General features: G+C 47.2%; 1 protein-coding gene across 5 annotated transcripts in view; it reads left to right on the top strand.

Moving 5' to 3' along the window:
- Nucleotides 1–26,668, top strand: part of LOC140398318 (transmembrane protein 107-like) — a 116,956-nt gene that overhangs the window by 79,766 nt on the left and 10,522 nt on the right. For 3 of the 5 annotated variants that reach the window (XM_072486872.1, XM_072486870.1, XM_072486871.1), the window contains exon 5: nucleotides 14,340–14,436. The exons of 1 other annotated variant lie outside the window; for it this stretch is intronic. In XM_072486872.1, coding sequence (XP_072342973.1) covers nucleotides 14,340–14,436 — 97 coding nt within the window. Of the gene's footprint in view, nucleotides 1–14,339; nucleotides 14,437–24,486; nucleotides 24,756–26,668 lie in introns of those variants that run through there. One more of the 5 variants, XM_072486874.1, reaches the window with a different exon arrangement.

Raw genomic sequence — 26,668 nt, 5'->3', positions numbered from 1 at the left:
TTTCACTCAGATCACCTGTCTCAAGTGATTTGTTCATGTCAGCCAAAATGATCCTGTCTTCTCACTGACCATATGTCCATTGTCTCCATCTGGTGGGCCGGGCCATCCGAAATCATTTCTCTCCCCCTCCCCGGCCCCCACCACCCAAGAGACCACCTCGGAGGAGACCCCCATTGACCCGTTACAGCTATCATCCCCACTTCTACTAAGACAGAGATACACCGATGAGTGCGACATTAGTGGACAGGCTTCTGGGCACAATCTGGTGAGCACCACACAGTTGCTGATGCACATCAGGTGGAGGCATGAACATCCAAGGCAGACAGCAGTCTGACGTCTGATGGATCCCAGGAATCTGCTGAGTCCCAATCAAATGCCGAGCCTCTGATCAAGATTATCCCAGAGCTGATGCACATGATAGAACACAGTTTTGTGTGATTCATGAGGGAATGTCAGCGACATTCCAGTGAGTGCATTGCCGATTAGAGGAGATCCAAAGACTACGGGTGCAGGAGATTATGCCGACAATGCGTGGCACCGAGGCCAACACTGCTAGGGTGGCGACCGCAGTTGAACACCTTGAGCACAACGTCCGTGTCTTGAGTGGTAATGCCCAAGGCATGGCTTAGTCTGTAACAATCATGGCTGAGGGCCTCGACATCATGTCCCAGTCGATGAGGGACATGTCCAGACGCAGGTGGACGTTGCTGAGGCACTCCAGAGCATGTCCCAGTCACTGAGAAGCATCACTTGAGGGCGGCGGTACCATGGTACAGACAATGGGGAACCGCCAGGACTGGCAGAGCTAGATGACGCAGAGGCCTGTAGAGCTCACTCCAGCTGCCCCTCCGTCACATGTAAACCCCCAAGGCCCTACAGGCACCTTCAAGACTGAGGAAGCGCTGGAAGCCAACCCGAGCCTGCCACCAAGGCGATGCTGGCGGTCTCCAGTTCTTCCGAATCCCCCCTCCTGACACCGACACATCTTGAGGGCAGCAGGCAGAACAGGGTGGCATAGCGATGCCAGCGACACCAGTATGTCAGCTGGGGCCGCAGGCTCCAGGCCCTCTAGAGGATGTCCGCCAAGGGCATCAAAGGTCACATCGCACGAAAAAGGGAAGGCTGCCTCCACTTTGGATGTGCATTTGGGGACACACCTAGACGTAGCATTGGACTACGAAAGATCAAGAAGAGAAAGGATCACTGAGTGGGCACTATCTGTATCGAGGGGGAATGGAAATGTCTGATGTTCAGAATTAAAACATGTAACACCTGATGTATGTGAAGTCTCTGTCATGTCACAGAGAGCCTGCCTGCACCCCCACCCCCTGTTGCCTTCTGCTCCCCCTGCTTCCTGGGTGCAGTGGTCCAACATCAAACGTACCCAACGGGGTGTTCAGAGGATAGATATGAGCGCTCTGTCATCAAAAAGACGAGTCAGACATTAGCACAAACTGAGGAACCACCAGTGCTTACCTCACAGCGAGTTATCATCACACTCCTACCTTTTATATTGACCCGCTGACAGATCCAACACAGGCCCATCACCCTGGTGTGATGTACAAAGACCCTTGGAGGTTGGAACAGGGTAGTGGGGGGTTGGGGGTGCGGTGGTGTTGGATGGTCGGGGAATTGGGGGAAGGAAGGAGGGAAATGGGAGAAAGGAGGGATTGGTTGGGAAGGTTCCCCACGGTAGGCTATTACAGAAAATACGGAGGCATGGGATTCAGGGTGATTTAGCAGTTTGGATCAGAAATTCGTTAGCTGGAAGAAGACAAAGGGTGGTGGTTGATGGGGAAATGTTCAGCCTGGAGTTCCGTTACTAGTGGTGTACCACAAGGATCTGTTTTGGGGCCACTGCTGTTTGTCATTTTTATAAATGACCTGGAGGAGGGCGTAGAAGGATGGGTGAGTAAATTTGCAGATGACACTAAAGTTGGTGGAGTTGTGGACAGTGCGGAAGGATGTTACAAGTTACAGAGGGACATAGATAAGTTGCAGAGCTGGGCTGAGAGGTGGCAAATGGAGTTCAATGCAGAAAAGTGTGAGGTGATTCATTTTGGAAGGAATAACAGGAAGACAGAGTACTGGGCTAATGGTAAGATACTTGGTAGTGTGGATGAGCAGAGAGATCTTGGTGTCCATGTACATAGTCACTGAGAAGCATCACTGAGGGCGGCGGTACCATGGTACAGACAATGGGGAACCGCCAGGACTGGCAGAGCTAGATGACACCTGGTTGAGAGGGTTGTTGAGAAGGTGTACGGTGTGTTAGCTTTTATTGGTAGAGGGATTGAGTTTCGGAGCCATGAGGTCATGTTGCAGCTGTACAAAACTCTGGTGCGGCCGCATTTGGAGTATTGCGTGCAATTTGGTCGCCGCATTATAGGAAGGATGTGGAAGCATTGGAAAGGGTGCAGAGGAGATATACCAGGATGTTGCCTGGTATGGAGGGAAGATCTTATGAGGAAAGGCGGAGGGACTTGAGGCTGTTTTCGTTAGAGAGAAGAAGGTTAAGAGGTGACTTAATTGAGGCATACAAGATGATCAGAGGATTGGATGGGGTGGACAGTGAGAGCCTTTTTCCTCGGATGATGATGCCTAGCACGAGGGGACATAGCTTTAAATTGAGGGGAGATAAATATAGGACAGATGTCAGAGGTAGGTTCTTTACTCAGAGAGTAGTAAGGGCGTGGAATGCCCTGCCTGCAACAGTAGTGGACTCGCCAACACTAAGGGCATTCAAATCGTCATTGGATAGACATATGGACGATAAGGGAATAGTGTAGATGGGCTTTAGAGTGGTTTCACAGGTCGGCGCAACATCGAGGGCCGAAGGGCCTGTACTGCGCTGTAATGTTCTATGTTCTTAAGGAGGAATTGGGTGAGGGAGTTTGGGGTGGGGGGGGAGGAGTGATTCGGGGCAAAGACGGATTGATTGGGGGTTGGTGTATGCTGACGGACAGAGCCTCGTCCTATTAGAATCAGGAAAATGTGATGCAGCCCTGGTCCTCCAGGCATATTGCACCCTTGCCGTTACTTGTCCTCCATCCTCCGGCACCACCTGTAGATCGTCCTCCGGCCCCTCCTGATCCACCTTCTCCTTAGACCAGGCCTCATGTCCCTTTCCTTCCCAGCATGTTGCCCTGCTGCTGTGCCAGGTTGTGGAGGGCATAGACCACCACAAAGCGAGTGACCCTGTGGGGGATGTACTGCAGTCCAGGGATCGGAACTGCATTTTGAGCAGTACAATGCACCGCTCAATGACAGCTCGGATGGCAACATGGGCCTGGTTATATTGGGTTTCCACCTCAGTCTCTGGCCTCTGCACTGGCTGCACCAGCCAGGACCTCAGTGGACGCCTCTTATCGCCCAAGAGCCAACCTGGGATGGTCCTCAAAGACTCTGGGACCTCCAAGTGTCCCAGGATGTAGCTGTCATGCACGCTCCCTGGGAAACGTGTACACGTGCATGATCTGGAGACGGTGATTGCACACAATGTGAACATTCAGGGAGTGGAACCCCTTCCTGTTAATAAAGGACACACAGTGATGCCCACTGCGCGCGAGGCGGCATGCGTGCCATCAATTACGCCCTGGCGGAGAATCCTGAAGCACGCCATCTTGGTAGGCCTGGTCCAGCTCAAAGTTGATATGGTCTGATGCCCAGGCATACAGGGCATCTGTAACCTCATGCTTTGTACTTGTGGGCTGCAGCTTGGGAAATTCTGCACAAGTCTCCACTCAAGTCCTGGAATTAACCAATTGCACAGAGGTTCAGGGCTGTGGTGACCTTCAAGGCGACTGGGAGTTGGTGTGGCCTTCCTCCACGAGGTGCCAAGTCGATGAGGATGGGGTACAGGTGTCACACTGTCTCTTGGTTGAGACAACGTCTCCTGCTGCACATGCTGTCCATCATCTCAAAAGACCAACGACGCCTGTACACCTTAGGCTGTTGCTGGCCTCTCCCTCTGGGTTCCTCCTCTGTCTGAGGGCGGCCGGGTCTTCAGGGTGTGCAGCGGCCCCCTGCGCATGGGGTGCAGCCTGCGTCAATGCTGCCAGTTACATGCAGCACTCACCATACCAGCAACAAAAGCATCAGCAATCTGCAAATGCATTTCTTCAACACGTCATCAGGTGGCCCATTTGGATCGCCAGGTCTTGCAGTGTTGTTCTTGCTTCAAACCAGGTTGCCCTCTGGACTCGTACGTCCCCCTGAGCCCGGTGTTCCTGGACCAAGATATCTTTGAAAAAAATGTCCTTCTTTCTGGCAACAGAAAAGGAAGGAAACAGCAACAGCAACCCCAGGCATTTGCAGCCACAAGCTGGAGCAAATCGCAAACACAACCTGCAGCTGTGAAGTGCTCTCCTAACTAATAAGCACAACTCCTCATTCAGCTGTGAAGTTAGAGGCTGCTCACAGTCAAAGGGACTTAAAGTGACCTTCAGCATAGAACCAAGAGCAGGTCTCTATCCTGGAATTGTTTGATAGGCAGCAGCTGTAGTTGTCCCACTGTTATGGGTATCCACAATATTTAAAGATGGCTTGATGGCCTCTCATATAGAAGGTCGCCAACACCCCCCCCCCCCCCCTCCCCCGAGAGGTCTCCCCCGAGTCTAGGGCAGCAGCTCCAGTGTCCTTGAACAGCATGTACGTAAATGGAATCTCACCTCCTCAGTTCCCCTCAGCAGCTATTGCACCAGCTTCACGTTTTTAAAAACAAATACTAAATGACACCCGCGTGATTTCTTGCTGGGCAGTCGGTTAATTCCCAGGAGGCTGTTGCATTCAACTTCGATCTCGCTAATTAATGCAAATGAGGGTTAATGATCCGGATACACCAGTGGGAGTGGGCCGGCTAGACAGCAAACTGATTCGCGCCCAACACGAGTCTCGATTTTGACCTTTCCCGCTATTTAACTGGCGTACCCAGATCTGCGCTGAGCACAACAAGATGGTTAAATCCCACCAATAGTGTCTGATTTAAGTTATTCCATGGCTATCTGTTCAAGCATTCAGTGAATTTATTGGGTGTTTTTAGCTTCCCTGTTTTCAGTGAAGTTGCGGATGTCACAGTTTTAATTTTATCCTGTGACATTTTAAGAGGCCACTTTCAGGAAGATTGAATTCCACTTTATAGACTTGGGTTACTGACCTCCATTTCCAGTCTATTCAGCCTCTCCGCATAGCTAAAACCCTCCAGACCAAGCAACATTCTGGTATATCTCCCCTCCACCCTCTCCAAAGCCTCCACATCTAGCACGAGGGGACATACCTTTAAATTGAGGGGAGATAGATATAAGACAGATGTCAGAGGTAGGTTCTTTACTCGGAGAGTAGTAAGGGCGTGGAATGCGCTGCCTGCAACAGTAGTGGACTTGCCAACACTAAGGACATTCAAATGGTCATTGGATAGACATATGGACAATAAGGGAATAGTGTAGATTGGCTTTAGAGTGGTTTCACAGGTCGGCGCAACATCGAGGGGCGAAGGGCCTGTACTGCGCTGTAATGTTCTATGTTCTATCCTTCTGGTAGTATGGCTACCAGAATTGTGCGCAATATTCCAAGTCCGGACTTACCAAGGTTCTATACAACTAGCATGATTTGCCAGTTTTTATACTCGATGCCCCGTCCAATGAAGGTAAGCATTCCGTATGCTTTCTTGACTATCTTGTCCACTTGTGTTGCCACCTTCAAAGATCTGTGGATCTGCACGCACAGATCTCTCTGACTTTCTGTATTCCTAAGAGATTTGCCATTTACGGTACATTTGATTTGATTTATTGTCACATGTACCGAAGTACAGTGAAAAGTATTTTTCTGTGGCCGAGGGAATGTACATAGTACATACATAGTAGACAAAAAGAATAACCAACAGAGAACATTGACAAATGGTAAATCGACAAACAATGATTGGTTACAGTGTGGAACAAGGGGCCAAACTAAGCAAATACATGAGCAAGAGCAGCATAAGGCACACTTTTTCCCCTCTATGTTAGACCCTGCCAAAATGCATCGCCTCACATTTGCCATTTCTCTGCCCAAGTCTCCAACCTATTTATGTCCTACTGTATCCTCTGAGAATCCTCAACACTATCTGCCACTCCACCATCCTTGGTGTCATCTGCAAACTTACTAATCAGAGCAGCTACATATTCCTCCAAATCGTTTATGCACACTACAAACAACAGAAGCCCCAGCATAGATCCCTGTGGAACACCACTAGTCACAACCTTCCATTCAGAAAACACTCTTCTACCCTCTGCCTTCTGTGACCGAGCCAGTTCTGCATCCAGCTTATCACCTCAGATCCCGTGTGACAACACCTTTTGTACCAGTCTGCCATGAGGCACCTTGTCAAAAGCTTTACTGAAGACCATGTAAACAACATCCACCGCCCTCCCCTCATCAATCATCTTCGTCACCTCCTCAAAAAACCCAATCAAGTTAGTGAAGCATGACCTCCACTTTACAAAACCATGCAGTCTATCGCTAATTAGTCCATTTGTTTCGAAATGGGTAAAAATCCTGTCTCTGAGAATGCTCTCCAATAATTTGCATACTACCAATGTGAGGCTCACCGACCTATAGTTTCCTGATTATCCCTGCTACCTTTCTTAAACAGCGGTACCACATTAGGTATTCTCCAGTCCTCTGGAACCTCACCTGTAGCCAATGAGGATACAAAGATGTCCAGCCAAGGCCCCAGCAATTTACTCCCTTGCTTCCCTCAGTATTCTGAGGTACATCCCATCTATCCCAGGAGACGTATCGACCTTAATGTCTTTTAAAACACCCAATACCTCCTTTTTGATGTCAACATGACATAGACTATCCCAACACCCTACCCAAGAATCACCTTCCACAAAGTCCTTTTCTTTGGTGAACACTGATGCAAAATACTCATTTAGTACCTCGCCCATTTCCTCCCCCACTGTCCTTAAGTGGCCCAATCCTTTCCCTGGCCACACTCTTACTTTTTACATATGAATAAAAAGCTTTAGGATTCACCTTAATCCTACTTGCCAAGGACTTTTCATGACCCCTCCTAGCCCTCCTAATTTCCCCCTTAAGTACCGTCCTACTTTCTTTATACTCCTCAAGGGTTTCGACAGTCTCCACCCTTCTAGACCGTACAAAAGTCTCGTGCGGGATTCTCCATTAGCCGCTGCTGAAATCAGTAAAGGGGATTGGGTGGAGAATCAGTTCCGACGCAGAAATCGCGGCAGGCGCCAATTTGACACCATATCGCAATGCTCCAGCACCTCGACTGTGGCATCAATGCATTCCGGAACACACATACAGTAGACACCGTTTGCTTAACATAGTGGGCCCGAACTGGTATTCTCTGGGGTCTCCACGATTCTCCGTCTCCGATGGGCCGCGTTCCCGACGGCGTTCCATTTCCATAGTTTGCTGAAATTTTTGACGCTGGCTGGGAGGTATAGTGGGGTTGGGTGGGCATGGAACACCATTGTTGCAGCCGGCAGGGCAGCCCTGCAGCTGCGCCAGTTTTTCAGTCGTAATAGTCCACGGATTCTGTGTTGGTGTCAACACTTAGTCTCAGGAACGGAGAATACCATCCCTCCTTTTTCTTTTTGATGAGGCTCACAATATCCCAGCGTTCAATCCTGCCCTTTCTTTAACCACCTTTCTGTGATAGCCACAATATCACAGTTCCAAGTACTAATCAGTGCTCTAAATTCCTCTGCCTTACCTGATTTCCTCTGACGTTGAAACAAATACACTTCAGACCACTGCGTTTCAGCAGACAGGGTGATGTTGTTCTCTTATTTTTGTTCTCTATTTCCCCTTCAGTTATTGCACCTTCTAAGCTAACGCTCTGGTTCCCACCCCTCTGCCATACTAGTTTAAATCCTCCTGAGTGACTTTAGCAAACCTCCCAGCCAGGATATTTGTGCCCCTCCAGTTTAGATGCAACCCTTTATTCTTGGACAGGTACCACCTGCCCTGGAAGAGATCTTAAAGGTCCAGAAATCTGAAACCCTCCATCCAACACCACCAGTTGGCAGGTGAAAATCACCACGTATTTAGCTGCACTATCCTCTTATTTCTATGATGTGGAGATGCCGGCGTTGGACTGGGGTGAGCACAGTACGAAGTCTTACAACACCAGGTTAAAGTCCAACAGGTTTGTTTCAATGTCACTAGCTTTCTGAGCGCTGCTCCTTCCTCCGGTGAATGAAGAGGTATCTGAGGAAGGAGCAGCGCTCCGAAAGCTAGTGACATCGAAACAAACCTGTTGGACTTTAACCTGGTGTTGTAAGACTTCGTACTGTGCTCTTATTTCTAGTCACACTGGCACGTGGCACTGGGAGTGATCCTGAGATTACAACCTGTGAGGTCCTGCTTATTAGATTACTGCCTAACTCCCTGAACTCTTTCTGTAGGACCTCATCGCTCTTCCTGCCTATGTCATTGGTACCTATGTGTACTACGACCTCTGGCTATTCACCCTTCCCTTCAGGATGTTCTGTGTTCGTTCAGAGACATCCTTGACCCTGGATAGCGTGGATAGCACGTATAGAGAGGTGGTCACACCGCAGGCTCAGACTCTGCAGGCAGGAAGGGAATGGGTGACCACCAGACAGAACAAGGCAGGTAGTGCAGGAGTCTCCTGTGGCCATTCCCCTGCAGAACAGATATACCGCTTTGGATACTGTTGAGGGGAATGGCCTCTCAGGGGAAAACAGCAACAGCCAAACTTGTGGCACCACGGTTGGTTCTGCTGCAGAGGGGAGGGGTGATAAGTGTGACAGTGAAATGAAATGAAATGAAAATCGCTAATTGTCACAAGTAGGCTTCAAATGAAGTTACTGTGAAAAGCATCTAGTCGCCACATTCCGGAGCCTGTCCGGGGAGGCTGGCACGGGAATAGTTATAGGGGATTCAATTGTAAGGGGAATAGACAGCCGTTTCTGTGGCCGCAAACGAGACTCCAGGATGGTATGTTGCATCCCTGGTGCTAGGGTCAAGGATGTGTTGGAGGGGGTACAGGACATTCTGGAGGAGGAGGGTGAACAGACAGTGGTCGTGGTAGAGGGAGCTAGGAAGGAAGTTAAGAAATCAGACCTTGAAAGTAGTGATCTCAGGATTACTACCGGTGCCACGTACTAGTCAGAGTAGAAATGACAGAATATATAGAATGAATACATGGCTGAAGGGATGGTGTCAGGAGGAGGGTTTACAGGTGCAACAGGTGATTAAGAAGGCGAATGGAATTTTGTCCTTCATTGCTAGAGGGATGGAGTTTAAGACGAGGGAGGATCTGCTGCAATTGTACAAGGTGTTAGTGAGGCCACACCTGGACTATTGTGTTCAGTTTTGGTCTCCTTACCTGAGAAAGGACGTACTGGCGCTGGAAGGTGTGCAGAGGAGATTCACTAAGTTAATCCCAGAGCTGAAGGGTTTGGATTATGAGGAGAGGTTGAGTAGACTGGGACTGTACTCGTTGGAATTTAGAAGGATGCGGGGGGATCTTATAGAAACGTATAAAATTATGAAGGGAATAGATAGGATAGATGCGGGCAGGTTGTTTCCACTGGCGGGTGAAAATCAGAACTAGGGAGCATAGCCTCAAAATAAGGGGAAGTAAATTTAGCACTGAGCTTAGGAGGAACTTCTTCACCCAAAGGGATGTGAATCTATGGAATTCCTTGCCCAGTGAAGCAGTTGAGGCTCCATCATTAAATGTTTTTAAGATAAAGATATTTTGAAGAATAAAGGGATTAAGGGTTATGGGCACTCTAGTGGAGAGTGAGGATGCAGAGATCATCGCCAAAGGTGCTGCAATCTCCTCCCTTGCTCCCCATAGGAACCTTGGGCATATCCCGTCTGGCCTAAGGGACTTATTTATCCTGATGCTTTTCAAAATTTCCAGCACATCCTCCTCCTTAATATCAACCTGTTCGAGCCTATTAACCTGGTTCACACTGTTCTCACGAGCAACCAGGTCCCTCTCTCTAGTGAATATTGACGCAAAATATTCATTTAAGACCTCCCCTACCTCCTCAGACTCTAGTCACAAGTTCACTCCCTCCAAATAAGAGGATGATCGACCCTACTCTCACCCCGATCATCCTCTTATTTCTCACATAAGTGGAGTACACCTTGGGGGTTTTCCCTAATCCTTCCTGCCAGGGCTTTTTCATGCACCCTTCTAGCCCTGGCTACCTTTTAACCCTCTGGAGCCGTGCCAGATCCTTGCTTCCTCAACCTTAAGTAAGCTTCCTTCTTCCTCTTGATGAGAAGCTTCACTTCTGTTGTCATCCGAGGCTCCTTCACCTTACCATTCCTCGTCTCAGTGGGACAAAACTATCCAGCCCTCGCAGCAAGTGCTCCTTAAACAACCCCCACATTACTGTTGTGCATTTCCCTGAGAACAACTGCTCCCAATTTATGCTCCTCAGCTCCTGTCTAATAGCAGTATAATTTCCCCTCCCCCAATTAAATACCTTTGCATACTGTCTGTTCCTATCCCTCTCCATGGCTCTGGTGAAGGTCAAGTAGTTCTGGTCACTGTCACCAAAATGCTCTCCCACCGAGACATCTGACACCTGGCCTGGTTCGTTGCCAAGCACCAAATCCAATATGGCTTCCCCCCCCTAGTCGGCCTATCTACATATTAAGTCAGAAATCCTTCCTGGATGCACCTGATAAAATCTGCTCCATCCAAATCATTTGCACTAAGGAGGTTCCAGTCAATATTAAGGAAGTTGAAATCACCCATGACAACAACAGTGTTCCTTCTGCAATTTTCCAAGATCTGCAGCCCAATCTGTTCCTCCATCTCTCTGCTGCTATTGGGGGTCTATAAAAAAACTCCCAATAATGTGATTGCTCTTTTCTTGTTTCTGACTTCCACCCATACTGACTCAGTAGACAAACCCTCGTCAACTACCTCCTTTTCTGCAGCTGTGATGCACTCTCTAATTAACAATGCCACTCCCCCTCCCTATTCTTCTTGAAACATCTAAACCCCAGAACATCTAACAACCATTCCTGCCTCTGTGAAATCCATGTCTCCGTAATGGCCACAACATTGTAGTTCCCAGTACTCATTACATTTGGTAATGAGTAATGACTCAGATTTACATTTATCTAATGCCAATCATAGTATGATTGAAAGGGAAAACACAAAATGGCTAAAAAATTTTACCTTTCAATGCGATGAAACAGAGATTGTCCACAAAATAACAGATCAATGGGAGTTGTTGAAAACTAACTCAAGTATTTACCATTTAAAATGTGTTCTAATACCACATTTTCATTTGGTATCGCTTGTAAATTTGGGAAGTTCACCAAATAGCGCTGCCTCCATTTTCATTTTAGAGCAGGTACACACATGCGACAAGTACAGTGTTGTAGCATGCATGCTTAAGTCTGTTTTATAATGCAGCATTATTGTCCCGCTTGCCACTTCCCTCTCCTGCTTGCTTCCCTTCTCCAGCACCCCCAATTGCTGCCACCCTCCTGTACTTTCCCACACGTTCACTACATACATCTCCTCACTGTCAAACTTGACCACTTCCTCTCCCAGACCCTTGGTGCTTCCTGATCACTGTACCGCTTGCCACCCCTCTCATTTACTGTGTCTAAGGGCACAGAAAAGGGATGATTGGTAAGAGGGAGGGAAGGTGGGGGAAGCAATGGGAGGGATGGTGAACAGGATGCTCAGGGGAGGGAAGCAGCATATGGGAAAGTCCGGAGAGGGAAAAAGCAAGTGGGAGAATCAGGAGAAGGAAGCAGCGAGGGTAACATGGAGAAGAGGAGGTAAGGGCTAGCTAGGTTCAAGGCAGCCAATAGGTTTTTTTATATAAAATTAAGGTTAGTATTGTAACCCACCATTATGGGGATTTATTTTGAACTCCATACATTTTGCTGGGCTTTAAATTTATAATAAAGAGTTAATTCGCTTGATAGCTTTGACAGTTCTTTGACCGTTTCCAACATGTCTGTGCACAATTATCGACTTAACAATCTTAAAGTACCTTACCTCTCTCATAGGGTGTCTTAACTACCCTAAAATGTGCCTCCCTATTCCAAAGATGGCCCAGGACCATTTCCAAAGGAGTATGTTACCTCTTCAAAGGGGCACCCTGTCTATCCAAACAAATCCACCCAGTTCAGACCAGCTTTTACCTGCTTTAGTCTGCACACTGCAGGTTTCACACTCCTGGCCTACCAAAGTCAGTGGCAGCTAATGATTTAAATAGCCAGCTGCTTCTGCAAACCACACCTACATGAACTGTCCCATCTCCACTCACACCCCAACAAAAATAGGAAATGCCATGTTCATGGTCAGGACGTTTTTAAAACTCTGGATACAGCACCAGCAATGACACTGTTATTTAAAGCAAATGCTTAATTTTTAGGTTGAAGGGCCGCAGCATCAAATTGCAGTGAAACATAGAACATACAGTGCAGTAGGAGTCCATTCGGCCCATCGAGTCTGCACCGAACCACTTAAGCCTTCACTTCCATCCTATCCCCCTAACCCAATAACCCCATCTAACCTTTTTGGACACTAAGGGCAATTTAACATGGCCAATCCACCTAACCTGCACGTCTTTGGACTGTGGGAGGAAACTGGAGCACCCGGAGGAAACCCACGCAGACAAGAATAGAACGTGCAGACTCCGCACAGACAGTGACCCAGCGGGGAATCAAGCCTGAGACCCTGGCGCTGTGAAGCCACAGTGCTAACCACTATACTACCGTGCTGCCCAAACAATTGAAGATTCTGTGTGGAACTTCCCCAGAAACACCAATGGATTATATCAGTGTAAATTAATGTCTCTTCATGGTTATTCAAAACATATACTTCAAATTGTTGAACAGCCAAAACAAGACTTCCCTTCTCAATTATCGACTATTTTTGCTGATATATATTACGTTTCTTTGAGACTCTCCTATACCTACATCACCTGCACCAATTTGAATGGTTTATTGACATTTGGAGCATGTAAAGCAGGATAATTTATGAATATGGACGTCAAACTCTCAAACATGGTCTGACCGGACTGTCCACTCAACATTTATATTTTTCTTCAGGTTTGTTAATGGGGCGACTACCGCACTGAAATTTAGGACAATCATTCTGTAAAATTGACACATTCCGAGAAACTGTTGTATTTCTAGTTTTGCTTTAGGGGCAGAAAAGCGTATCATTGCTTGAACTTTAGCTTGGCTGGCAACACTCGATCTTGCTCCAGGACATGTTCCAAATAGGTAATTTTGTCCTTGGTAAACTTAGTTTTAGCCAAATTTATGACCAAATTATTTTTGTTGGTTTATCAAATAATGCACCTGGTATTCCACATACTCTTCCCAAGTATTACTGTAGATGAATACATCATTGCTATAAACACTGTGTAATCAAGCAATTACTTGATTTGTCAATCTTTGAAAGGTAGCTGTCCAAATCATAGCTGTCCACTAACTTCACAATAGTACAGGTGTTACGGACACCTCGTTAGCTCTCAATAGTGGCTAAGAGACTGGACAAGATGTCCCAACTTTTTAAAATTTTAAGATGGATCAGAAAGATCGTTCCAAGAGTGATAATATATGAAATAGGGCTTGGTTATTTTATAAGCAAACTTTATTAAAAGAAAAGAAAGCAATATTTAAATTTATAAACCTGAACTCTAACACTAACAGATAACATGTAGTTTCTTAAACTTAATACACTAGTTCCCGTTAAACAACTCTGTAACAGAACATGCAGCTCTCATTCCACTTGCAAAAACAGCCAAAGGCAATGCTTGCATTTACAAAGCAATTTTTCTTCTGGCAGGGACATTCATTCTTTGTTTGATTTAGCTCCTGGCATGCTTTTTGAATCTCTGCTTTCTTTTATCTTCTGCTGCTGGTGACAAATCCAGTCAGGTCCTTACTCTTCTTTGGTCCATGCACTTTTTGTGTTGAGAATTAGTCGCAGAAAGAAAATAACTGCACTTCTATCGCACCTTTTATGACCACCAGATGTCTCCAAGCACTTTACGACAAAATGTAGTCGCGATTCTAATGTAAGAAACTCCGCAGCCAAGGTGTGCACAGCAAAATCTTACAAAGAGTGATAATGAATCAGATCAAGTATTTGTGATGTTAATTGATGCATAACTATTAGCAGGATACCCAGGATTTTCATCAAAATAGTGCCATTGGATTTTATACATCCACACAAATAGGGCCTTGGTTTTAAGTAATTCACAAGCATAATGAGTTTGGGTAATGGAAGCTTGGAGAGTCATGCTGCCACTGTATCTGAACAGTTCTGGTTCTTTGGCTCTTTCCTATTAATTATACCTCAGCTATTGGAACACATGCCAGTGCCTCAGTCGCTCTTCTCTTCTTCCTCTTTGAGCAGTGGCCCTGCAATACGTACTGGTGGATATTCGCTTTCTGCAGGTAGGTCATCTACCATGTTGAATGTTTAGACAAACTGCCTGCAATTGAAGTTTGGCCAAATTCATAGTAAATCTCTGACCAGTTTTAGTCTGTGCAGCATTGAAGATGCTCACTGTATCCAAGCATAATAAACCCTTGAAAAGCTCAACAGGGTAGATGCAGGAAGAATGTTTCCCCTGGCTTAGAAAACAATCTCAGAATGAAGGATAGGTTATTTACGACTTGAGATGAGGAGAAGTTTCTTCACTCAAAAGATGGTAAATCTTTGGAACTTTCCACCCCAGAGGGACGTGGAAACTCAGTTATTGAATATGTTCAAGACAGAGATCGATAAATTTCTAGATAAAGACATCAAGGAAAGTGGTATTGAGGTAGAAGATCAACTGTGATCTAGTTGCATGATGGAGAGGCTCGAAGGCCCAAAGGGCCTCCTGCTTCTATTTCTTATTATACAGTTAGCTTCTGTTTTCACACATCAAAATACCCATGCTTCTGAAACATTTGCTCATTGCTCATGTTGCAGGTGTGTCAGTGAGACATCGCTTAGTTCCATGAGGTTAGCAAGACCCCTTCCCTCAATGCAATGAAATCAACTCAACCCCACCCAGTGCAAGAGTGTCATGGGGACATAGGAATTAGGAGCAGAAGTAGGCAATTCAGTCCTTCAAGCCTGCTCCGCTATTCAATCAGATCTTGGCTGATCCCTTCCTGGTCTCAAATCCGCCTCCCACCTGTTCCCCATATCTCTAACTCACTTTTAATCAGAAATATATCTATCTCCTTCTTGAAACCATTTAATAATTTCATTTTCACCGCACTTTGGGGCAGTGAGTTCCACAAATTGAGCACCCTCTGCGAGATCTGTTGATCACCCTCTGTTGATCCTTATCTTCATTCTAAATCTACCACCTCTCAACCTATATCCGTGAGCTCTCGTTCTAGATTCCCCCAGAAAGGGGAACATTTGGTCCATGTTTACTTTATCAATCCCTTTTAGTATTTTATATACCTCGATAAGATCCCCTCTAATCCTTCTAAACTCAAGTAAGTATAAGCCCAAACTGTTTAAACTCTCCTCATACGTCAATCCTTTCATCCCCAGAATCAATCTGGTGAACCTCCTCTGAACTGCCTCCAATGCCACCACATCCTTCCTCAAATACCAAGACCAAAGCTGGACACAATACTCCAGATGTGTCTCACCAACACCCTATACAATTACAACAACACTTCTATACTTTTATACTCCCGTCGCTTTGCAATAAACGCTAACGTTCAATTTGCCGCTTTAACCACGTGCTGTACCTGCATGCCGACTTTCTGTGATCCATAAACAAAGGCACCCAGATCCCTCTGCCTAGACGCATTTTGAATCTGTTTTCAATTAGATAATTTGCCTTTCTATTTTTTCGGCCTCTACATTAAACTCCATCTGCGAAATTTTGACCCAATCTCCTAGCCTATCTATATTCATCTGTAAAATGTTTATTTCCTCTTCACTGCTTACCTTCCCACGTATTTTATCATCCGCAAATTTTGCTGTTACAGTCTGTCCCTGCTTGCAGATCATCTATATAAATTGCAAACAGTTGATATCCGAGGACTGACCCCTGCGGCACCCGGCTAGTTACAGTTCCCCAGCCAGAGAAGAACCCATTTATCCCAACACTCTGTTTTCCGTCAGTCAGCCAATCCTCAATCCAATCCAGTACTCCACTCCCAATCCCCTGTGATCTCACCTTCTGGATCATTCTTTTAGGGGATACCTTGTCAAACACCTTCTGGAAATCTAGATATTCCACAGGTTCCCCATCATCCACCTTGTTGGTTACATCCTCAAAGAACTCAAGCAAGTCTGTCAAGCATGACTTACCTTTCATTTAACTTGACTGACAGTGGTGGATTGAAATTTGACTTTCCAAATGTTCAGTCATTTCTCCTTAATGATTGATTCCAGCAACTTACCCACCACAGAGGTCCAGTTGACCAGTCTATAGTTCCCTACTTTTGCCTATCTCCCTTTTTGAATAGGGTGTCACTTTAGCAAGAGTGTCACCGAGATCACCCTCCCCTCAGTGCAAAGGTGTCAGTGAGAACCCTCCCCCTCAGTGCAAAGATGTCAGTGAGAATCCTCCTCCCCCTCAATGCAAGGGTGCATCAGTGAGATCCTCCTCACCCTCAGTGCAGGGGTGTCAGTGAGACACCACTGTAGCAATCTGGGATGGCCACTTCCAGAACACAAAATGGACACACAGAGAGAATGTAGGGAAACGTGGACAATACTAGACAACAAGCAGGCACAGTGCCTGAATGTATATTTGGGAAGCAGTTACCAGACAGAATCAAAACTCTGGGTCGATTAACATATTGATGGCCCATCTCCAAGGAACAAAGAACTAACACTCAGGTAGTTGATACTGTCGCAGACATCCCGGCGCCATACCCCAACTGAAAGACACAAACAAAGCAAGGCCAACGGCCACCTAAGACACGCCCAGCCATCAGGGCACCCACCCCTTTATTGGTCAAGATCGATGACAATGATCAAGAAGCTGCCCAATTAATTGGGACCAAGTTTAAGACCCGCCTAAAAGCGCGCGAAGCCCCTCCAAGTATAAGAAGGAACCCCCACCAGAGATTCACACTCTTGGATTTGGCTCTCAAGTGGAGAGACCCATCCTCCGGCATCACCAGAAGCAAGTAAGTTCAAGGTCAACGCTCGCTACCAGACGGACGACCTTAGCTGTTCTCCTGTATCTCTTTGCACCCAACAGCCTCAGATTCGAACAACAGCCATTGTTCCTCTGACTAAGTGGGCACCCGAAGTTAAGTAAAGGACTTAGCGTTAGAGATAGTTTCGTTTGTAGTACTGTTGTGCATGAGTAGCTCTTACTGTGTGTGTAAATAAATAGTATTGACTTTGATCTAACTAACTGGTGTATTGGCTCTTTGATCGGGTTTGAACCTTGTGGCAGTATCGAGAGATACCTGGCGACTCTGAAAGTAAACATAATTAGGATTAAGGAAGGCGACCATATTGACCGCCATATTTCTAACCAAATAAATATAGCAACATTACTGGCGACATCTGACGGGACTCGACCTAGAAGTGGCTTTGTCACTCCGAGAGAACCCAAATTTGAATTCAGAATCCAATTGGAAAAAGAAAAACCACAAGCATAAGACCAAAATCGATCAAACCTCCAAGATTCGGAAGTGTGTTATTTGCATGCGTACTAACAAGGGATATAAGGTAAACCTGAGAAATTTTGTTGTGTAAAACTGTCGGGAGTTTTGTAGACCGGAAAATAGCGTAAGCCGTACCCGTGTTTACATCACCACTTTATTCCCCCCGTTCCAATTTCGGTAGAAACCCAGAGATAGCAATAGAAATGGCAATGAAGGAAATTGAACACCTTATGAACACCCAGGAATTCGAGGTCGCAGCGACCAGTAGAGTAGGACAGTGTCCCGTATGGGAAGAAGAAATTAGACAATATCTCGAGGGGAAAGGATTTGGAGTGAATTCTGTGCAAACGACGAAACAGGAAGTATAGGGCGTACTTGGTGGGAGAACCTGACCGAGATTCATAAGAAAAGCTGAGGGAAAGCTCGTAAGCCGATGGCAAACGTGTCCTGCTTGGCACAATTGCGAGGCACAACAAGGTCGTGAGGACGCTTTGCAGAGAGATTGAAGAGAGGGATAAGGATAGTGAGTGAGACGTGAGTGAGTACGAGAAAGTTAACAGGGAACTTAGAGAACAGTTAGCGGCGAAGGACAAGGAGATGACTGATGTCAAACGGGCACACCATTCTTGTCTCGCCCATTTAAGCAGCTTTCAGTCGCAATATGACAAGGCCTACCAAGACACGCAACGTGCGATGTTGGTAAGAGAAGAAACAGAACACCAAGTCGAATAATTACAGAAACAATGTAACAATTTAAAAGCAGCCCTACGAGCACTCCACAGTTCCATGACGGAACAAAAGTAAAGCTCGGTAGATCATGCCGAAAGTAAATTGCAGACCTGCAATCCCTGCTTTCTGTACAAAATGGATTCCAGAATACATTTGGACCCCAGTTAGACCAAGAAAATGGGCCCGATTGGCAGGAGTTAAATGAGACTGCCTATAGATATGTACAGGGAACATATACTCAGGACAAACCTCAGAAAAGAAAAGCACCCCCACCCCCGACTGCACAGGTAGAGCACAACCCTATGAACCCTGTCACCAGACAGCGCAGGGCCACAACAGACGGAGACCCTGATTTTCTGTACACCACCCCATTAACCGTCACTCAATTAAAGGACGCCTGCGATAAGATAACACCGTTCCTACCCACATTGGACCCACACCATTATTTCGCAAGAGTCAAAACAACAGGTGACCATGTACGGCCTGGATGAAAAGGAGCACGTGAAGCTCACAGTTTTGAGCCTCGACCCCTCAGTCGTGGCAGCCCTTCCCGACCCACAAAATGTAGGAGGAGGCATCCTCCAAGAAATGCATGCAGCGATCCTAGATGCGATCGGCTACAATAAGGGAGACCCCGTAGAAGGCTTAAACAAATGTAGGCAGAAAAAGACAGAGCACCCCACAGCGTTTGATGGATGCCTGTGGATTCATTTCACAGCGGTATTCGGAGAGTTAGCCCGCACCCATTTGAAACCAGACAATATGGCCAATGGATTTGAATCCTAGTCTCTCACGCGACCGAAGCAGGACAGAGCTTACGCCGATTATGACCCCTCAGACGAGACCCACAATGAGAAATGGGTACTAAAGAGATTGTCCCGAGCTTTGGAGCAGTCCATTCAGGGAATATCAGCCTACGGTAAAGTAGAGGAAGAGCAGGAAGATGCTAACATGCATCCCGTTAGGGCGCACCAGAACCCCGCATGGGTAAATGAGGGAAGAAACAGCCCACAGCAGCCTAAATCCCAAAAATGTTACAATTGCGGACAATTAGGACATTACGCACAAGAATGTCAAGCCCCCCAGAAACAGCAGCGAAACCAGCAGGCTAATACCCTGAATAAGAATAGAGCCAAGCCCATTCATAGTGTTGGCGCCCTTTCCGAGAACGCAGACATGAGCGGCACCGATTGACAGTGTTCGGACTCCCCAATCTGGGTCTGCGACACCCTTTGGGACAAGTCCGGAAGACCGGTAATGGCAGGCACAGTTCGGGGACACCCCGGAGAATTTCTTTGGGACACAGGAGGGTCCCGTACCACGCTCAACTCCTCCACAATGTTTGAACGAGACACATGGCCCACCACAGACACCATTACTCTCAGCGGTTTTACAGGGCACTTGCAGCAGCCCCTGTAGCGATTCAGACAGGGAACATTAAAACCAAACACCCCGTAGTTCTCGTCGATCTACCCCAGACAGCCGAACAGATTTTGGAGATAGACTTTATGAGCTCCCACAATCTATCGTTCGACCCTGTAAACAAATGTGTGTGGAGAATGGCAAAGGCAGCACGAGCCCCCGCCACGCTCACAGCTGGGGACTAAGCACACAGAATTAGTGCAGTAGGAGACTTCTGGTTCGACCCTTGAGCCATTAGTCAGAATAAAGACGTTAGACGTTTTACAGCGACACAAAGCAGCTTTTGCCCAGCACAAGCACAACTGCGGCAAAATAGCAGGCTTAGTAAACATTACAAGTCCAGACCCCAAACCCCCAAAACAGTACAGTTTCCCCCAACAAGCAGAGGGAGAAATCGCAAAGGATATCCAGAATTTGCTTGACCAAGACGTACTCCGTTCAGTAGCCTCAACGAACAATGCCCCAATTTGGCCCGTCAGGAAACCCGATGGCTCATGGCGACTGACCATCGATTATAGGGAACTAAACAAAGTAACCCCAGCAGCAGCCCCCACCGTAGCCATGAGTCCCGAGACAATGCTAAAACAGGGAATCCAACCGACAGCTGGCGAATGGATTAGCTAAATTTTCCCGACCCGATTGCCTTGTCCAGAATGTAGACGACTTGCTTCTACAGACGGACACTAAGGGAGAGCACATTTCGCTTCTCACCGAATTATTAGGACTCCTTCAAGAAATTGGTTGTAAAGTAAACCCCAAAAAGGCCCAGTTTCTACAAGAAAAAGTAATTTACTTAGGCACAGTCATCACCCATGGCAAATGCGAGATCGAGCAGAAATGCATCGACTCCATTGTCAAATTACCCCTGCCCCATAATGTCACAGCCCTCCGGTCATTTCTGGGACTGGTTGGCTACTGTAGGAATCACATAGATGGTTTTGCGACAAAGGCAGCCCCTCTTTCCGAACTCCTAAGGAAGGAAGCCCCATGGGAATAGCTTCCACATTACACGGATGCCGTGGATGCATTAAAACGAGCCCTCAGCACAGCCCCGCATTACAGGGCCCAGATCCACTCCCCCCTTACGCAATTGAGGTTGCAACCACCGACCGACCCCTTTCGGCCGTGCTCCTCCAAGAAAGACACGATCGTTTAGCGTATGCCTCACGAGTACTTAATCCAGTAGAGCAAGGATTTTCTGCCTGCGAAAGGCACCTGCTCGCAGCTTTTTGGGCTGTTCAATACTTCGCCTACATAACAAGACTCAACCCCGTCACCATTTTAACAGAGCACACCCCAACCCATCTTCTACTAGATGGTAGACTAAAGGACGGCACAGTCAGCCAAATTCGCACGACCCGATGGACCCTTCTCTTACAAGGACAGGACATTACAGTAAAGAGGACAAAAACACACACTTTCCTCGCAGACAATTTACATTACGCAGGCACCCCACGTGAGTGTGAAATAATCACCACCAGGCAGACCACAGGACTCTTTGTACCAAAGTTAGCTCTCCCGAAACCAGGCACTACACCCCAGCCCACAGACATAGGCGCACCCCTAAAGATTTATGTGGATGGCCCCTCCACAGTTTTGAACGGTAAAAGGATTACGGGTTGTGGCATATATGTAGGACGAGCAGGGACGTGCGTTAGAGGAGATATCTTTGAAATTGTCTGGACAGCTAGGCTCATAGGCAGCAGAACTAGCAGCCGTAGCGTATATTGTAGAGCACCCCGACTCGTTCCCGACCCCAGCCGACATATATTCCGACAGTCTATATGTCTGTAATAGTTTAACGGAATTCCTACCCCTATGGGAATCTAGAGATTTTGTTTCCGCAGATGGAAAACCCCTACCCTCCACCCCATTACTCCAGCATATTCTAAGGATAAAGACCGGAAATATGGTATTATTAAAGTTCGTAGCCACCATCGTTTCCAACCCCCTTCCCGGTAACGTTAAGGCAGACGCCCTAGCAAAGGTAGGTTCCAGACACGGTCACTTTTGGAAGCCCCCGAGAGTGCCCCAGGTCTCACAGACCAATATTCAAGATTTGGCTCAAGCCCAAAAGGAAGATGCGCAGCTCAGGGAAGTTTTAACAGGCAACTTCCCAGCCCCCTACGATAAATACAAGAACACTTTGACGACACATGACGGTATAATTTTAAAAGAAGGTATTTATGTAGTCCCCACCCAGGACAGAAACCAAATTATTTGCCAATTCCATGACAACCATGGACATCAAGGCATAGAAGCAACACTCGCCCACCTCAGACCTCTCTGCTGGTGGCCCGATTTAAAACCCAATGTAAGGCATTACATTGAAAACTGTTTAATCTGCACCCAGACAATCCGGACAGATATGCAAGGAAAGGTCAGCTTAGTCACACCCGCCCCGTTAATGGCCCCTGGATGAATTTGCAGATTGATTATATAGGACCCCTACCCCACTGCAAGAATGGTTTTAAGTATGTGTTGGTGATCATCGACACCTTCACAAAATGGGTGGAAGCTTTTCCATCCAGAACGAACACGGCTAAAGCGACAGCCAAGATCCTCACGCAGCACATTTTTACAAAACGGGGACTTCCACGCAGCATAGAGTCAGACCAAGGCTCACATTTTACAGGACGAGTGATGAAAAACAAAGAACAAAGAAAATTACAGCACAGGAACAGGCCCTTCGGCCCTCCCAGCCTGCGCCGATCCAGATCCTTTATCTAAACCTGTCTTCTATTTTCCAAGGATTTACTTCCGTCTGTTCCCTGCCCGTTCATATATCTGTCTAGATGCATCTTAAATGATGCTATCGTGCCCACCTCTACCACCTCCGTCCTCAGAATTTTCGGTATCAGACAAAAATTCCACATTGCATATCACCCCCAATCAAGCGGAATAGTAGAGGGAATGAATAGGACTCTCAAGGCAACCCTAAGGAAAATGGTGCAACAGCACAATAGCACCTGGGACACAGTTCTCCCCTTTGCACTAATGTTCATAAGGAACACGGTATCCACGTCGACAGGCTACACCCCCCACACCCTCATGACCGGACGACCCATGAAGGGGACAGAATACTTGTTAGGGCTTGTTTTGGCCAGCCCCACACTCACCGCCCTCGCCCATGAGAAAGCAGTTCAGCACATTCTCGATAATGTAAAAGCAGCCCAGCTTGCCGCAGCTGTTAGACGTGGGACACAAAAGAAGCAAAGTAAAGTTTGCTTTGACAAAACAGTACACGCCACAGAATTTGTAGTAGGGCAGCAGGTCATGCTATCCCTATACAACCCCAGTTCATTCCTCTCCCCCAAATTTGCAGGACTCTACTCCATTTCCGATAAAGTCAGACCGACGTGTATAAAATCACCTATCCCAATGGCAAGTCTCAATGGTTTCACATAAACCACCTTAAGGCTTACGGCACTCAGAACAAGCACTCACACCACATCTCACTTGCAGCAGCAGATGACCACGCCCGCCCACGGACGACCTATTCCTACCCTCCCCCAACCAGTCCAGCCATCCTCAGACACTGCTGCGACTCCACCCCCAGAGGCACAACTCCGCCTCTCCCTTCATTCATCCAGCACTGACAGCGATAGCGACAGCCCCATAGCACCGCGACACGATTGCACTCTTACACCAGCCCCACCCCCAGCGACTCCGAACAAGATTCCAGCGACCTCTTTGAGACCACGTACATAAAAGCCCCTGATCCGGACCCACCGCCCAACGACTATGGATTGCCCTCTACCACCTCCAACCTCGACACAAAACATTGGCACCACGACAATTCTTATAGATTCATCCGGAATGATGAGATGGACCCCAATTCGCCCCAGGCAGCTTTGGCACAACTACTCCAGTCACGAGTATGGCAACTGGGAGAAGACTTAGAGTCTGACTCCCACCAGATGAGCCCCTTTGCGACTCTGTTCGCTATCGAGCAATGAGGTGTCCAGATGATGGTAAAAAGGAACCAAGAGAGATTTCCGGTGTCCTGATGGAGCCTGCATGATTTTGTTGTGTTAGTTTGTCACTTTAAATGTTTGTTACTGTAAATGTTAAATGTTGTTTGTTCACCTAAAGTTTATTCATGGCCCCACGCCACCACTCTTTTAATGCCCACTGACTAGTTTGTCGGCAGACACCCAATAATAACTACTCTTCTGATTCGAAGGTAATCATAAGAGGCAGTATCCACAATGAACACAAATTCTTTCCGTTCTTGTCCGGTCGCTCAGGCAGTGGAGTAACGGCACTGGTCCCTGCCCTGCCTGAGGACCCCCATCTGGTCAGCTACACTCGGGTAGAGCACTTACGGCACTGGTCACCGTCCTACCCGGGGATTCCACCCATTCTTGCCCTGCCGCAGCCCATACGCACCCCGTTTGGAACTTTTAGTTTAAAACTCTTTTGTTTGTTTTCCGGTGACCCTTGGGTTGCTCTCCCATATGCTATTTTCATCCTCAAACACTTGGATGGTACACTCACTGCATCGATCACACAGGCTGCGAGACTGCTCGCGCTGTGACAGTGTTTTCTTCTCGGGTGTCTACTCCCAAAATATTTGGTTAAAGAAGAAAAAAAATGAGGGAGTCACAGATGGTGACCAATTATAATGGGCAATTGGTAATAAAAGGACAGACAGACAGACATACGAGATCTTAAGCAAGATAATAACAGACATGCTTGTGTCCACAGAACCACAGAAGGCACAGGAAGACCAAGAAGGAAGAAGAGAACATGAAGGCAGACATCATGGTCTACATTTGGATCTTCGCGGGATCCCTACAGTTGCGCGCGGACGCGACCTCCCTGACCCCTACCCCACAGGCCGCGAACGTTTCCCATCCCTGCCATACACCACACCCAGAGACAGCAATTGATACACCAACCTGGTGTGACAAATGTATCAGCTGGTATTCCGTGTCCTTCATTGTAGACACGATGTGGAGATGCCGGTGTTGGACTGGGGTGAGCACAGTAAGAAGTCTTACAACACCAGGTTAAAGTCCAACAGGTTTGTTTCGATGTCACTCGCTTTCGGAGCGCTGCTCCTTCCTCAGGTGAATGAGGAGGTATGTTCCAGAAACAGATATATAGACAGATACAAAGATGCCGGACAATGCTTGGAATACGAGCATTAGCAGGTGATTAAATCTTTACAGATCCAGAGATGGGGTAACCCCAGGTTAAAGAGGTGTGAATTGTGTCAAGCCAGGACCGTGCAACCTCAAACAAACCATTGTTTGCAGCAAACTACCCAGCCTTCAGAACAGTGACCACGACACCACACAACCCTGCCATGGCAATCTCTGCAAGACGTGCCAGATCATCGACATGGATACCACCATTACACGTGAGAACACCACCCACCAGGTAAGCGGTACATACTCGTGCGACACGGCCAACGTTGTCTACCTCATACGCTGCAGGAAAGGATGTCCCGAAGCATGGTACATTGCCGAGACCATGCAGACGCTGTGACAACGAATGAACGGACATCGCGCGACAATCGCCAGGCAGGAATGTTCCCTTCCAGTCGAGGTACACTTCAGCAGTCAAGGGCATTCAGCCTCTGATCTCCGGGTAAGTGTTCTCCAAGGCGGCCTTCAGGACGCGCGACAACGCAGAATCGCCGAGCAGAAACTTATAGCCAAGTTCCGCACACATGAGTGCGGCCTCAACCGGAACCTGGGATTCATGTCGCATTACATTCATCCCCCACCATCTGGCCTGCAAAATCCTACCAACCAACCAGCTTGTATTCCAAGCATTGTCCGGCATCTTTGAATCTGTCTATATATATATGTTTCTGGAACATACCTCTTCATTCACCTGAGGAAGGAGCAGCGCTTCGAAAGCTAGTGACATCGAAACAAACCTGTTGGACTTTAACCTGGTGTTGTAAGACTTTTTACTGTACTACATTGTAGAAGCACTGTCAGTCATTGCAATACTCTGCAGTGTCATCGAGACACTGAGACTTAGGAAATGGCGAAGGAAAGCCTCCCGCACTCCGGTATATATCTTCAGACCCCCTATTTTCAGACTTCAGCAAACCACCCCCCCCCCCCCCCCCCCACTTGCTTTAAGTGAATAAAATGCATCGCCTAATTTGTTTGTTATAATAAAACAAAGATGTAAAATTCTGTACTTGACCGCCAAGATACAGAGACATGTATTGCTGCTGTGGTATAGTTTATACTGTTGTAAATTCTTTTAAGTGACTAAGGATAGTTTAGATAAGAATAGTTAGAGGTTCCCGTGTTTTAATTGTAATGCATGCCTGAATATCATAGCGCCCTGTAGAATTTTATAATAATGTGTGCATATAAAACAATTTAGGTAAAGTTACAATCCATAGGACAGAGTAGAGTAGAGCCTGTCCTTGATTGGGGGTGCGCAACTTAGGCAGAGAACAAAGAAGATGCAGTAATATGATCCTTCACGCTTCGAGTTGAGGATCACAAGGAGGTTGTGTAGCCATCTGGGATGGCCACTTCCAGAACACAAAATAGACGCTCACAGAGAATGTAGGGAAATGTGGACAATACTAGACAACAAGCAGGCACAGAGCCTGAATGTATATTTGGGAAGCAGTTACCAGACGGAACTGAAACTCTGGGTCGATTAACATATTGATGGCCCATCTCCGAGGAACAAAGGACTAACAGTTGATACTGTCGCAGACATCCCGGCACCAGTACCCCATCCGAAAGACACAAACAAAGCAAGGCCAACGGCCACCTAAGACACGCCCAGCCATCAGGGCACCCACCCCTTTATTGGTCAAGATCGATGACAATGATCAAGAAGCTGCCCAATTAATTGGGACCAAGTTTAAGGCCCACCTAAAAGCGCGCGAAGCCCCTCCAAGTAT

Source organism: Scyliorhinus torazame, chromosome 21, assembly GCF_047496885.1.
Source record: "Scyliorhinus torazame isolate Kashiwa2021f chromosome 21, sScyTor2.1, whole genome shotgun sequence".
Lineage (NCBI taxonomy): Eukaryota > Metazoa > Chordata > Chondrichthyes > Carcharhiniformes > Scyliorhinidae > Scyliorhinus > Scyliorhinus torazame.
Note: the sequence above shows the minus strand (reverse complement) of the source record. Positions and strands in the feature narration are given on the sequence as shown.